Source organism: Centruroides vittatus, unplaced genomic scaffold, assembly GCF_030686945.1.
Source record: "Centruroides vittatus isolate TY-2023 unplaced genomic scaffold, ASM3068694v2 contig_273, whole genome shotgun sequence".
NCBI classification, from domain to species: Eukaryota; Metazoa; Arthropoda; class Arachnida; order Scorpiones; family Buthidae; genus Centruroides; species Centruroides vittatus.
In genome coordinates this window covers 91,539-106,548 of record NW_027121739.1, presented here as the reverse complement: position 1 = coordinate 106,548, position 15,010 = coordinate 91,539, and the positions used below count along the sequence as shown (strand labels likewise).

The window sequence follows — 15,010 nt, the reverse complement described above, 5'->3', positions numbered from 1 at the left end:
AATCAGAACCTTTTTCGAAAATTTATGACTCGCAGTACTTATAAACTCATCCATCAATATATTAAAAAACTCTTAGATTAAAAAATTAAAATTTTAAAGTTTGTATATCATGTTTGTTATCATTGTGCAAAACACGCATTCACAAAAATGATTTATTTTATGCATAGAGATATTTGTTCCTTTGTTTTTCTGTAACATATCACATATTATCTTACTTTATTTTTAATTAAAAAAAAACTGTATCATTTCATGCTATATATGCAACACAGATAGGAAAATAATTGATATTTTCTACATCGATTGAAATTACAATAGTTTATTTGAAAAGTAAAGAAAGTGTTTCATTTTGTAAATTCATCTTTACTAGAGCATGGGTGCAGGACTAATTTTTTTTGTGACTTTTGCAATCAACAATTCTGAAATGAACGACGTTAAAGACAGTGTATATCCAATGACTAGTAGAATGAAAGCACCACTGAGTTCACTTAATTTCAATGGCTCTATTTCCTGAGCTTCGTTTTCTTTTTTAACATCTGTATTTCCGTAAATTTTCTTCATAATTCCAGCTGCACTCCAATATGATACTCTGAATATAACAAAATATTTGTAAAATTTAAAAATATATGTATAAATAATAATTATTTTAATTATTAAAATTAGAAAAAATCTTACATTTTGTTTATTTCTCTTTTATAAGGAAAACCTTTTCTCATGACATATCCAGTAGTAAATTTTAAAATTGCATCATTAGAGGTAAAAATATTTCCTTGTAACTTTCCTTTGAAAAAATTGTACTCATAATAACTAGTAATAATGGCAAATTTTCTATTATGTAAAAGTTTGACGACTTCATCTTCCTGGACAATCTCGAAATAATTATTATTTAATATTATATGTTCTTTTAATGTTAATAAATCTTCGGTGTTTGACGTCTGAAAAGCAAATTCTTATTAGTATCGATTTCTGAATATTGAAAGTGTTATTTTTAAAGTTTTTACACAAATAATCTATATGACATTAGTAAATATTATCTGTTCTTAAAAGCAACAAAGTATTTTAAGTATAATTACAAGTTGAAATAATAGGATTTTGTAACAATAAAATTTTATGTAATATAAAGATTAGAAAAAAAATTGAGAGGTAAAAAAAGAAATACTCTCAATTTTTTCCTCATCTTTAATTTTGTTGTATAAATAAACGCTGAGAGGTGATAAATATAACTGTAATATGAAAAGAGTTTGTTACCGTTGTTCTGCTATGGCACACAGGATGGCTGATATGACTGGGCGATGGCTTGTGAGAGTATTTTGTATGGAAAACTAGGTGCTCTTTAGATGTTAGACACGCGAATAAAACTCGAAAAACTACGCAGCCGGTCTTTTAATAATGCGCCTGTACGAGAACAAATATTAATATAAATTTGTTTTTTAGGAAACCGCTAGAGTTTGTGATATTGCGATAGACATGATTCGGAACTTTGCGTTTTTCTAATAAATTTGTTTTTCATTAGTGTTATTACATATAAATTATCTTTCGTTTCATCTAAGTCAGGCGCTGAAACGTAGTTAAATATGTGTAAATGGATGCGCGTGTGAGAGTAAGAGAGAGATGTTGTGTTTGATAAGTAGGAAACGTTGCTGGTTTCTCCATAAGGTAATCTGTACAATTGTCGAACATGTAGAAGCGATCTTCACGTTCGCTCAGAGTCGGTTGCTTCGTTTATTTTTGGCACCAGCGACGAATCATGGCACAGGCTCGAGAAGCGCCTTCTCGGGCTCCTGCAATAATCAAATGAGGGCCTGCGAAATTTTACAGGTTGAAACATAGACGCGTTGTGATAACCTCTGACTCAGACATCTTCTTCATCAAGACCAGATGCCTTAAACCACGTAGTGAGAGTTATTACCATTTAGTAACTGACGGATAAATTGCTTTCTCGACCGTGAAAAAATATCTTAAGTAAACAAATAATATATATAATTCTTTGTGCGTTTACATTCAGTACCTACTGTCTAATCGATAAGTGTGCGAACGAAAAAAAGAGTTTTTAATTGCTTGAGACTGGTATTTTCGTTGTTTTTACTATAGCTTTTTTGCAAAGGAAACATCATAAAGTAAGTATTCATTTATTATATCATTGTAAATTTTATATACAAAAAACACTGTTTTATTGCAATACCTGGTTTATTACAATAAACAGCAAAGACCATTTCAAAAACAGAAAAATGCATTACAGTTTAGTCCATTATTAGAATCATGTCAACGAATATTTAAAATTGAATAATCAGATTTTACTTTTCTACTTGTTATAACAGAGGGAAGATATGGCCGTCGGCCAATAACTGAACTTCCCATTTTTTTACATTTTTGGACCAGGGACCTTGAAACATCGAGTAATGCAAGAAAACGTTGGATATTTTAATGTTCGTATATTAGTGTATATGCGTATGCGGGGGATGAGAAGCAAAATTTTATTCACCGCACTCGACCCTCGAAATTAAGCCCTATATCATTTTATAATAATAATATAATATATTACTATTAACATAATCATCAATATATATTATAAAAGTAAGTGTACAATGTGCGTGCCGCTAAAACTCAAAAACGAGTTCCGGTACCATCAAGGGAGTTATATACAGTGGTAGCCCTCTATCCCCCATCCATGAAGAAGGTTCCCGTTGTTACCTGAAGGGCGTGCTGTGAATATATAAGAGCTGGAAGTTTTGCCCTCTAAAAATTTTCCACTGACTAGTTTTCCACTAGTCCTAAGCGTTGGAAGGCATGCCAACGCTTAGGACTACTGGAAAACGACAACCACTGGGAATTAACACTATAAGAAGCCTCAATCATAGTCTCAGCTAAACAAACTAGAGACTTGTTCGCCATAATTCTAACAGCATGTAACTCATCGAATCCAAAACATCTATGAGACTCCTTCAAAGAGAGTATGACTGAAGACATACTGTACCAAATCCGACAAGCTCATCCAGAACTGGCCATCGAATTCAACGACGACTTCTTCAATAAAACACTCCTCGCCTAGAAGATAAATGTTTAGCAATAAAAAACCACAACTTAGTATAACTTGGAATGCCAGCACCACGAAAAGTTGCTTTCACTGTGCTAAACTTCGAAATTACAACGGAAAAGACTTACAACATCAACGAACTACTTCAATACATTGCTCACAACAAACCACTCCTCAATGACAATAAAAAAAAAAAAATTACAACGTTATCATGGACCGGATCAACAACAACAACACTGGCAGAATTATTTACTTGGACGCACCACGCGGCACCGGGAAAACGTTTCTAATAAATCTATGCTGGCAGAAATAGGTGCTAAACAACACATCGCACTTGCACTGGCATCATCCGGCATTGCAGCCAAACTTAAGGAAAGAGGACAAACTGCCCATTCGGCCCTACAACTACCGTTGAATATACCCGAAGAACAGTTCCCGGTATGTAAAATCTCAAGAGGATCTGGACAGGGTGAACTTCTAGAACAAGCTAAAATTGTCTTCTGGGACGAATGCACAATGACACATTAAAAATCACTCGAAACCATGTACAGAACATTACAAGACTTGCGAGGAAACTCTGAAGTGATGGGAGGAGCTCTACTCATACTCTCAGAAGATTTTCGACAAACACTTCCAGTTATCCCCAATTTAACACCAGCAGACAAAATCAATGCATTCTTAAAAAATTCACATCTCTGTCCACACATACAAATACTGCGAGTAACAAAAAATATGAGTTGAACTTTTTTTTAAAACTCTTTCTGCCCTGTAGGTACTAAGAGGGCCTCTTTTAGAAGGCCCATTATAGGTTCGGCCAGACCCACAATGGGGCGACCGGGTGGTGAGGGACGGGGCCCGACATATCCAAACGGACCAACCCCGAAAAATTCCTGGGGATAATTCGACCCGTTCGGATTCGATCCCGGGTCCCCCAGAGCGGTAGGCTGTCACCTTGACCGCTTGGCCATCCGGCCGTCATGAGTGTTGAACTCTCGAATAACGAAAAACAACAGCATATTTTGCTCAAGAACTTTTACAAATAGGCGAAGGCACATCTACTGAGTAGACGACCGGCCTCATTGAACTAATCGGTGATTTTTGCAACATAGCCACTATTGAAAACGAACACATCGACCATATTTATCCAAACATTGTTCACAACTATACCAATCCGGAGTGGCTATTTCAAAGGGCAATTTTGGCAACTAAAAATAATATTGTCGACGGTATCAAGTTTAATATTCAAAAGAAAATTCCCGGTGAGGAAAGAATATGAAAATCGTTCGACACGATGGTAAACGTTGAAGAAAGTATTAACTTCCCTACAGAATTTCTAAACTGTTTGCAAGAACCAGGAATGCCATTACACTGACTTTGACGAAAAATTGGATCTCCGATCATACTACTCAGAAATCTGAACTCACCAAAACTATGTAATGGAACAAGGTTGATCGTCAAACAGCTATCGAATAACATCATCGATGCCGAACTTATGACTGGAAAGGACAAAGGACACACAGTATTTATCTCCAGAATACCACTGATCTCTACTGAACTGCAATTCCAATTTAAAAGACTGCAATTTCCAATCAAATTAGCCTATAGTTTTACAATTAACAAAGCGCAAGGACACACTCTAAAACATTGCGTCATCAACCTCGAAGACTCCTGCTTCTCTCACGGTAGCTTGCTCTCGAGTAGGAAATTCGAAAATTTTTTACATATATACCCCGCATAACAAAATGAAAAATATTGTTTATAAACAAGTATTGTAAAGAGTTAGAATATGTTTTCAATAAAATATTTTACCTCTTATATTTTAAAGTTTATCCTTTTATTCCAACTATCACACAATTTCATATCAACTCTTTGAGCGAAGCCGGGTACCCCAGCCAGTAATATAATATATTATTATTATAAAATGATTATATATAATTATATTATATTTAATAATATAAAACTTTTTAAAATAAAGTCTCAAAACACATGGCGCTACACAATTTTAAGTATATTTCCTGTAAAGTTGTACTACTTGTTCCTGGATTTTTTTTATTAAGTTATGAACTGATTGGGTAGCATTATTTAGTATTTAGCAAAATGAGGCATCAAAACCAGTTTGCGCTTTGAACTCAAGTGCCTGTTCTGCCACTGGCGTCATTTTGCCGTTAGTCGTGCTCAAACGTGTTAGGAAGCACGGATTGTCACATTAAACACCCTATCGAATTTTATAATCGAATCAAAGATTTCCACTTTTAATTACATTTGTGCATTCCTAGCAGCAATTAGAGGAAAATCGTAAAGTTTAATCAAAATCAATCGATAAAACTTTTAGAACGAGCACAATTCCGTACGCCACATTGCATAGGCTTCATTTACTGTCTGTCTCAATTAGACATGAGATGTTACATAAAAATATATAACCTAAGAAAAATGTTTAATACGAACAGTACGATAAGGAGTAGGTTAATATTATTGTTGTTTCTGTTAATGTGCTGAGTTAATAAAGCAGCAACCGACAGTTAATACAAAACTTTACTTACGACAGATACCTTTATACACCTCTAGTGATTAACAGTATCGGAAATGATTCAAAGAAATGCAAAATTTAAATTTTTGTCATCGAAATTTATTTTTTCCTTACCAAAGTAATCCTCTCCAACTCCAAAGAACATATGCGAACTTTTTCCCGACCCTCCGAAATACAATTTACAGTCGTTTTCGTTAAACCTCTTCATGAATCACAGGAAATTTTTTTCATGGCATCAAAAAACGACGACCATAAAGCAGAAATTTTAGTCGAACAAACAAGTAACAGTCACAGGTGTCATAGCCACTGAACACGCTGCTACCAAAACCGTATTTATTGAATCTTTTGCCAAAAATTCACCAACAACAAGGGCATCGTGACGGGTGCCCTATCGAGGTGAAAAATCAACAAGTTTTTCGCTACAAATCGGGTCATTTTTCCGAATTGATTCAGGCAGAGGAAGCTATACGCACCAATCATATTCTTTGTGGAGCGTTTCGCCACTCGTAAAGAATTCGTCATGCATAACACCATGACAACCGAAGAAACAGTCAACACGACCTCCATTTTTAACTGATTTTGATATGGTCTATTCGAACTTGCGAGTGCCATTCACTTGATTATTGAGTTGTTTCGATATGAAAAGTGTAGACTTACGTTTCGTCACCCGAAATGAGGCATTTTATAAACGATTTCCTTTCAGAAGGCGCTTATATTTCGATATGCAATGTTCCAGCATTGAAATATAAGCTTAAAAATATTTACACTACTTTACATCAACGCAGAAATGTTTATGTTAGATATAACACCTTAAATTTCATTACTAAAATTGAAATTCTCTTTTTCTATAATAATGAATTTCTAATCATTCATGCAAAATTAAAACTCCTTGCCATATCTATGAGACTTCATAAAAGACATAATTTGAATATTCAGTTTACTTTAACATTTGGACAAGCTATAAAATTTTACTTTAGAAAAAGAATTCTTGAGATTCTCAGTCAGTAGATTAGAAAAATGAAACATTTACCTAACAATTTCGAAAACATTTCCTAGTTGGAAAAACAATGTATTATTGCCGGGAAAGATGTTAAAGAAAATGGACAAAAGATTTTAATATGAATGAAGAAACACTAAGACAATTAAAAAGTTTACCTAACAAATACCGTTATAATAATTTAATAAAACTTTTCCATTTTTTAAATAATATTTTTCTCCATATACTTTTATCTGAATATTTACTATCAAATATTAAAACCAACTTCTCGCACAATCCCTGGGAAGGATAAATCAACACACTAAAAACCTTTTGTATAACGCAGTACGAATAGCTTTAGATAAAAACTAACGTTTTCAACCAAAACTTGATCTTCGTCAGGCTATTGACCAGTATAAAATTCGAACAACGTGTTTAAAATTATTTTAAATTCCAAATTATTGAAAAATTGGAAACTAATTTTCGCTGTACATGCTATTGAAGTGATAAAAATATTGTTACATCCCCACAAATAAATAATACGATGTATTTGCTGGTGTAAAAACGTTAGAAACATGCTAGTGTTGTTTACGCTTTTTCTCGTAGCACCACCTCTATGCAAACGAAATATTGGCGGCATCTTTCGCATTAACACAGTTGCCGGCCAGGCCGGCTTTGTATATTTCGAACGCTTCAAGGTTGCGAAGGTGTTGAATCTGATTTGACATTTTTACCAATTTGGCCCTATGGCGGTCGGCTTGTATTTCAGGGTCTGTGGCATAGGCAGCTAGGACAGTGGTATGCCTTTGGTTGGCGATATCATACCCGTGATCCTGTATTCTTTAGCTTAGTGAGTGCTTCGTGGATCCGATGTATACTAGAACTCGCCGGAATCTGTGGTCTCTGAGAGGAACCATATAGACACCCGATGTTCGACTTTCCTCTGTCCTGACTTTGTCATTGCGTAACAGCCCATACATTGTGTTAGATCTCTTATATGCGATCTTTGTGCCTTTACGGTTAGCAATTTCTTTGTAAATGGAACTTCGGTGTTGGTTGTATTGCACCACTGTGCATGATTGGTTGCTACTATGATTATGGGTGTCTACTTGTGTGCTATGTGTGTGCCGTGCCGTTAGTAGGTTGGCGTACCTGCGCGATGGATTATGTGTCATGCTTTGACCATACCCGAGCTTTACCGCTGTTTTCAATGCGCTTTAATTCTGCCGCAATATCCTCCCATTTAGTGTGGTGCATGTACAGTACAGTACGTCCTTCTAGTTAGCGCATGGAATGCAGAGATCTTGTAAGAAAAAGAGTCCGCAGAGTTCGACAGAAAACAAATTTTGCTACGTCGCAAGGTTTGTAATGTATGCTGATTTGCACTCTGTCTGCGTCAAGGCGAAAGTTGTCATCTAGCAAATGTGCATTTCAGTCATTCTTCTGCTCCAGTTTGACAGTAAGGACATACAGATTGTTGTTCATGTATTCCATGAATTCATTAACGTTGGACTCAATTTTCCAAAGAATGCAGATGTCATCTACACACCTTCTTTAAACTAGGATGTTGATTAGGAATAGAGGTATGTCCTTTTGCTCCAATTGTGGAACAGCTAATTCGCACAAGTCCCCTAAGATTGGGCTGCCCATAAGTACGCCCCGTTTTTGTAAGTACATAGAGTTGTTGAAGCAGAAGAATGAGGTATAGCATAACAGGTTCGTTAGCTCTAATACATGCTTACGATGCGTACCTGTCCCGTCACGGCTTAGTAACAGATCCCTGAGTGCACATAAGCACGATTCTATTTTAACCACTCAGCAGCGAGAACGTATATATTCGTCGAGGGCGATCATGTGGCAGTGGTGAGGGACGTATATATCTGCTAAATTCTTCTTGGGTATCGCCAAAACTAGCCAAAAACTACCGCGGACAAAAAATTTACATAAAAAATAAATTATGTAACAATAAAAAGAGACTTTTCTCTACTAGACATAACTGTTTACAAATACTTTTTCTGAAACGGAAATGAGAAGAATTGCGTGAAAAAATACTTTAAAATTTTCCCAGGTATATTCTACACTACTAAGAGATAGAACTATACCTGACTCTTCCACTGATGAAAGGATAATCGAGGGGTATAGAGAGACAAAATCAAAGACAGTAGTGCATGCAGCATCTATTGCCTTAATTTGTGGTAAACTACCAATTACATCATTGGTATTCTTGACATTCCATTCATATTCCTGTAAGCGCTCAGATATCTAGTTCTGTACCGCATTGTCAAGCAACTTAGTAGGAGATGTAGATTTATCCAGAATGGGTTTCAGGGAAGGTATCGGTTTACGTGTTTTTGCAAAAGCAAGTAGCCTAGGCGTATCCGGCGAGGCAATCACTGCCCTGTTTAACTTCCACACCCTGGCCAAAAAAGACGAAGCATGATGATCGAAGCATGATACATAATTCATCGCGCAGATACTCCAACCTACTCACGGCACGGCACACACATAGCACACAAGTAGACACCCATAATCATAGTAGCAACCAATCATGCACAGTGGTGCAATACAACCAACACCTAAGTTCCATTTACAAAGAAATTGCTAACCGTAAAGGCACAAAGATCGCATATAAGAGATCTAACACAATGTATGGGCTGTTACGCAATGACGAAGTCAGGACAGAGGAAAGTCGAGCATCGGGTGTCTGTATGGTTTCTCTCTGAGACCACAGATTCCGGAGAGTTTTAGTATACATCGGATCCACGAAGCGCTCACTAAGAAAAAAAATACATGAACACGGGTATGATATCGCCAACCAAAGGCATACCACTGTCCTTGCTGCCTATACCACAGACCCTGAAATACAAGCCGACCTCCATAGGGCCAAATTGGTAAAAATATCAGATCAGATTCAATACCTTCGCAACCTTCAAGCGTTCGAAATATACAAAGCCGGCCTGGCTGGCAACTGTATTAATGTGAAAGATGCCGTCAACATTTCGCATTCATAAAGGTGGTGCTATGAGAAAAAGCGTAAACAACACTAGCATGTTTCTAACATTTCTACATTAGCAAATACATCGTATTATTTATTTGTGGGAATGTAACAATATTTTTATCACTTTAATAGCATGTACAGCGAAAATTAGTTTCCAATTTTTCAATAATTTGGAATTTAAAATAATTTTAAACACGTTGTTCGAATTTTATACTGGTCAATAGCCTGACGAAGATCAAGTTTTGGTTGAAAACGTTAGTTTTTATCTAAAGCTATTCGTACTGCGTTATACAAAAGGTTTTTAGTGTATTGATCAAATATTAATAAAATAGTTTAGCATTAGAATTGGAAGTTGCGTCGACTATTCGCTGCTTTTTCTGTACTTCCGATATATTTGCTTAGTATTATTGTTGTTTCTGTTAGAATTATTCATCATTATTGTTGTTATTAGTCTGTATTGGTGTTAACACACTTCGTATTATTAGCTAAATTAATAAGAGTATGTCTGCCCGGCGGTGGACTTGTAATTGGTTAATTGTAATATTTTGTTGTACACTGGTCTATATAGGATTTCCTTGCAGTAATGAATTTAAAAAATAAAATAAATAAATAAAATTTTTCTGGAAACGACGTGTTGCTTTAGAGCGAACATGATAGTCTTAAAATGTACAAGTATACTGTAAAACCCCTATTAACAGAGACAAATCTGCAATTAAATTTTTGTACTAATATTTAAAAGAAGAAATTTCAAAATATTAATATCCAATAATATCTAATTCTATTACTTTTTACTATTCAATTTCAATGCAAGATAAATCTTTTGGGTTAAATATGAAATTACATTTAAAAAAAATTATCTAGCGTATATCAGCTGTACAATAAGTGGTGAAATAGTTTTTTGTATTTTGTAAAATATTAAATAAAATGATTTTAGGTACTTTCGTCTCAACATTCAATATTTGTAATTTTTAATCCGAAATGGGCGTTATCGTCCGTATTCTCCAAGTTATCGGTTTCCGAGGTACCATCGGTATACATTAAATCGAATAATAGAGGTTATAATATACGCGTAGACTGTATCAATATATGAACAGTAAAACACCGACTGAAACTACTGTATATGTATAAATTATATATAATGAACATTGTGTTGAAATGTTTTTTTTTATGTAATGTGATAATAAAATGCATTTTCAATTGATGATTGATAAAATACTAGCATTGTATAGGCTATATTATCAATATATTCAATTTACCATTATTACCATTATAAAAGTTTTGGCAGCAACGTTTCCATATATGCCACATTCATATTCTCCACTTCTGACAGCAGACGCCAGTTCATGAAATGTCTCTGGTATCTGAGGTTTGTCGGATGTAGTCAGAAAGGATATCAAACATCCGCTGAAACTGGACAATAAAACAAAAGCGGCTAAAAACCAGCTCCCTGTTGCTAATCTGAGAGGAAAATGTTGAACTTCATTCAAAGTATCACTTCCTGCAACGGAATAAAGTAAAACAAAAATATATTTTAAAATTCGAAATTTAATATTTATTAAATTTATTTTACCTTGATCACACAATGTTGAAAATAGACCCCAGAATATATCCAACAGCGAGAATCGGAAGTGCTTCCCAATTCTTCTGTAATATGTTTGTATCATGAAAAACAAGGCAAATGCAGAAATTAGGAGAGATGTGAAAAGTAGCAGCCAAACCTGTAAGTAATCAAACGTCAATAGAAATGATAGTGAAATAAAGTACTACTTAGTTATAAAAATACCTATATACCTGAAATGAAAAGGGTCGAAATAATGCGTACCACGTAAACTTTTCTTCTGGAATAATTAAGAAAAATTTTGTAGGTGATACACTAACCGTAGTAGTAAAGTCTATTATGTGTATTCGATCATACGTAACAAAAATAGGTATGAAAAGAATGTCTGCTTCCTGTAAACAATAACTTCATTTGTTACAAAAGAAACTTTCCAGTAAAAACTAAATACATGCCGTTAAGTATGTATAAGTTAATAAAATACAGTTGTGCGAAAATACACGCGAAAATACGTTCCAAAAACATTCGCGAAATCAGAAATTCGTGTAAAAAGTGAACTCCATTAATTGTAAAGTACTTCCTATAGTAGCAATTCCCTCTTATATTTGTTAAGCAAAGCAATAAATTGCAAGAAAATTTAAATATAAAAATTTCTTAAACAATTTCAATACTCTCTCTTTCTCTCTCTCTCTCTGTAATTAGGTACCACTGAAACACTTTTACGTATTGTTTCTTCTCCAGTAAAAATGGCGCATGTGGAATATTTAGTTTTCCCTAACATTTTCGCAATCACGAAAGCAAGCAATTTCTTTTCTCATTAAATGCAAAATTTAAACTGTTTCTTTTAAAGTAAACACTAAACAACTTTCTTTGTTTTACCAGAGTTAACAGCTCCACTTTACTATCCTCGCGTTTTGAAGCCATGTGCATGCAGTGTAATTAGAGTCGGCTGTATCAATTAAAGAGATGCATTGAAATAATGTGCTGTACATATAACCTGATACAAATAAAAATTTTGGGCATACGCGGATACTGATGTAAGTGTTTAGTCCAAAGCCAAGAAATGAGTCACGGTATAGTTTTCCCAATACGAACATGAGCGTGGCTGAAAAAGGTACTACGAGAATTAATGCACCTTAGAAATTGCGCGAATTTAGTGAGCAATTAAGAATTTTTATGCTACGTATTTGTTTTTATCGGTTCGGCAATAACGAAAACCTGTAACCGTTTGCGGATTTTCTGCATCTGGCATAGTTGTACAATGTTTCGATTATTCTGTTTTCATGCTATAGTTATTAACAAAGAAAATTTGTATTTACAATAATATATTTATAGTGAAAAAACATACTTTATCGTATAAGAATGTTTAAATTTCATTTATATCTGAAAATTTGAGCTATTTGTATACCGATTTAACCACTTGACCGAAGCTTCCAGTAAATTCTCCGTTTTCATTCTTTCCTATAACTTTATCTTGTACGGGTTTGGCCACTTCGTAGCTAAAATAAATAAATTTCACGTAATTCATTAATTCATAGTAAAAAAGTTTAAAATATTTTAATTTATATTTATCATATCTGCAGGAAAATAAATACTACATTGTTTTATGATTTGATTTATCTTGTATATTGCAACGCGACACATGGGCAATGTTTCCGAAAGGACATTCATTCTATAGGAAACTAGTCCGTGATTAAATCTTACCAGCATGATGAAATTCTGCAAAACTCCATGTGGCCGATGCGTTGCAGGTGCAAATCTATGATTGAACTATTAGTGTTGGGTAGTTTTATCCACTATATGACGTCGCATGCCCTACACTCTGTGATTATCTTAAACTCCTATTCGCGTAATTTTTTCGTTTATCTAATATTAAATAAATACTGTACTATAAAGTAATATGTAAACTGTATTAAAGTAATTACTACGTACAATACATTCCTCAACAAGGGATTCTATTGAAATCGTGTGAAATTTGACACTCCGAGTTTTTTGCAAAATTCGTTTTGAGACCTCCGGAATGCTCTATAAAAGAACAAAAAAAAAAAACTGAAAAAATGTTGATTCTATGTGTGTGTGTTGTCAGATATTTCGTTTAATATCTCAGGGTTAGATAATGACTAAGTAACAAAATTTAGCATGGTTACCTGTGTTAAAAGACATTGATGATATTAAATTTTGGCAGGTGAAATTCGAAAAGGTAAAAAGAAGGTGGTTTACATATTATCTCTCGAGATGGGTCGGACGTAATGAATATTTCACTCTTTAGCAACCTTTACAATTTTTTATAAAACTTATCTCTTTTATCAAAATTATGCGTTTTGCCATTTTATAATAAATAATAATATAATTTTTAATTTTATAACATGATAAAAGATGGCGCCACTACCTACTTATTTATTAATAATATAAATAAATATTTTAAATAAAATTTCTTAACTGCTCTATAAGTTATGCAATTCGTTGGTGAATTTTTTTCTAACGTAATAACAAGTGACAAAATAAATTAAAATAAAAAATGATTATTATTATTATTAAGCATTGATATAAATTATGAATAAAATATTACTTTGAGGAATTTGTAAGTTGTCAATAAACTTTCAACTGTAGAGCAGAATGGCAATCGATTTTAAGTGACTTATACCTACCAAAAGACTCAGATTTCTACTAAATGTGTAGAAAAGTACTAATCAATATATACATCATCTGCAAGGACAGTAGGCCTATATATTTTTGTCAAAATAGCTATATCATCAGTAATATTCTATTTTATGAGGCATTGTTAAATTTTACTTGGGTGAAAAGTTTTTTTTACAAATTTCATTGCCTCTGTATTAATAAAAATAGAAATACACAGATTACAAGTATTGTGAGATCCGCGAGGGTATGGTTACGAAATTATCTTCTATACCGCTTATACGACCCTGTTTGTCGTAAACAGTTTCTCTGATTGTCATAAACCAAATTTAAGAGATGGTTCAGGTTATCAGTTTTAAGACGCGGATAATCACGCGTGAATAATCAACTCGCGATATGACGTGAGCGATAAACGAATTCTAAGTCCTATTTTTAAGCAAAATAAGAATACTGTATATTTATCGAGACTTAAACTAGAATAACTACAAATTTACATAGTAAATTAGACAAATGAATTCCAAAATAAACATGACAATAAATTGCATGGAAATTAACTAATATGAACAATCTATATTTTACCTATTCGCACTATATCTAAACTAAATGCACGGAGTGAAAGTTTACAACCATCTATCAATTATAATACCTCAATGGTTTCTTCTTTAGTAAAATGATATGGCGAATTCTGGTCAGTCCTATCTTCTATGACAGTTCTATGTGGTCAGTTCGGATCATGGATTACTCCCGTTGAACTGCCTAACTAGTATGGGTTACTGCCCTATCTACACATATGCATGGCTTCTCCTATCTTCCGGACTGACCCTTAATTTCGGTATGGCGTATCAGTCAGGAATTTACCTCTGATGAACTACGTGCTTTGGCGCTAAACCGGCTCCCTTTTATAGGGCCTAGGGACCTGCAGCCGGCCAAGACTTGTTCTATGATTCATCTCACTCTGTCGATGGAAAGGAAGTCTACTTCCGTTGATTTGATAATACTTTCGATTTTACATTTTATTATTTAAATGGTTTTCTAAAATGTCTAAATCTAACTTGACATTATTTCTTTTACATAATATTTTATATCGACTGTTGATTATAGTCATATAATTCATTAAGTCTAAAAATATGGATTTTTATCCAAACAGACGAAATCGAAAGTTCTTCACGTATTTGACGTCATCGACCAGTTATTTAGTCGTCAGGACCTGAGACCAGTTAGGACAGTTATACTCGCGTCCTAACTCGCGATATCAAAAGAAGGGTTCATACGTTCTAAAAGAAGGG

At 34.0% G+C, this 15,010-nt stretch overlaps 1 protein-coding gene across 1 annotated transcript; it reads right to left on the bottom strand.

The window, feature by feature from the left end:
* Positions 1–363: 363 nt before the first annotated feature.
* On the bottom strand, positions 364–12,820 carry LOC136971895 (glutamate receptor 2-like). The gene is made up of 7 exons (XM_067266420.1): positions 12,792–12,820; positions 12,496–12,586; positions 11,324–11,482; positions 11,103–11,250; positions 10,789–11,030; positions 673–932; positions 364–586 (listed from the first exon to the last, which is right to left on the bottom strand). The coding sequence occupies exons 1-7, from the start codon at positions 12,818–12,820 to the stop codon at positions 364–366; spliced, it is 1,152 nt and encodes a 383-aa protein (XP_067122521.1).
* Positions 12,821–15,010: the final 2,190 nt, after the last annotated feature.

Coding starts and splice junctions, on each gene's coding strand:
- LOC136971895 (XM_067266420.1), bottom strand. CDS start 12,820: ATGGAGTTTTGCAGAATTTCATCATGCTG. Junction 12,587..12,791: donor TGCAGAATTTCATCATGCTG/GTAAGATTTAAT, acceptor TATTTATTTTAG/CTACGAAGTGGCCAAACCCG. Junction 11,031..11,102: donor TTCAACATTGTGTGATCAAG/GTAAAATAAATT, acceptor ATTCCGTTGCAG/GAAGTGATACTTTGAATGAA.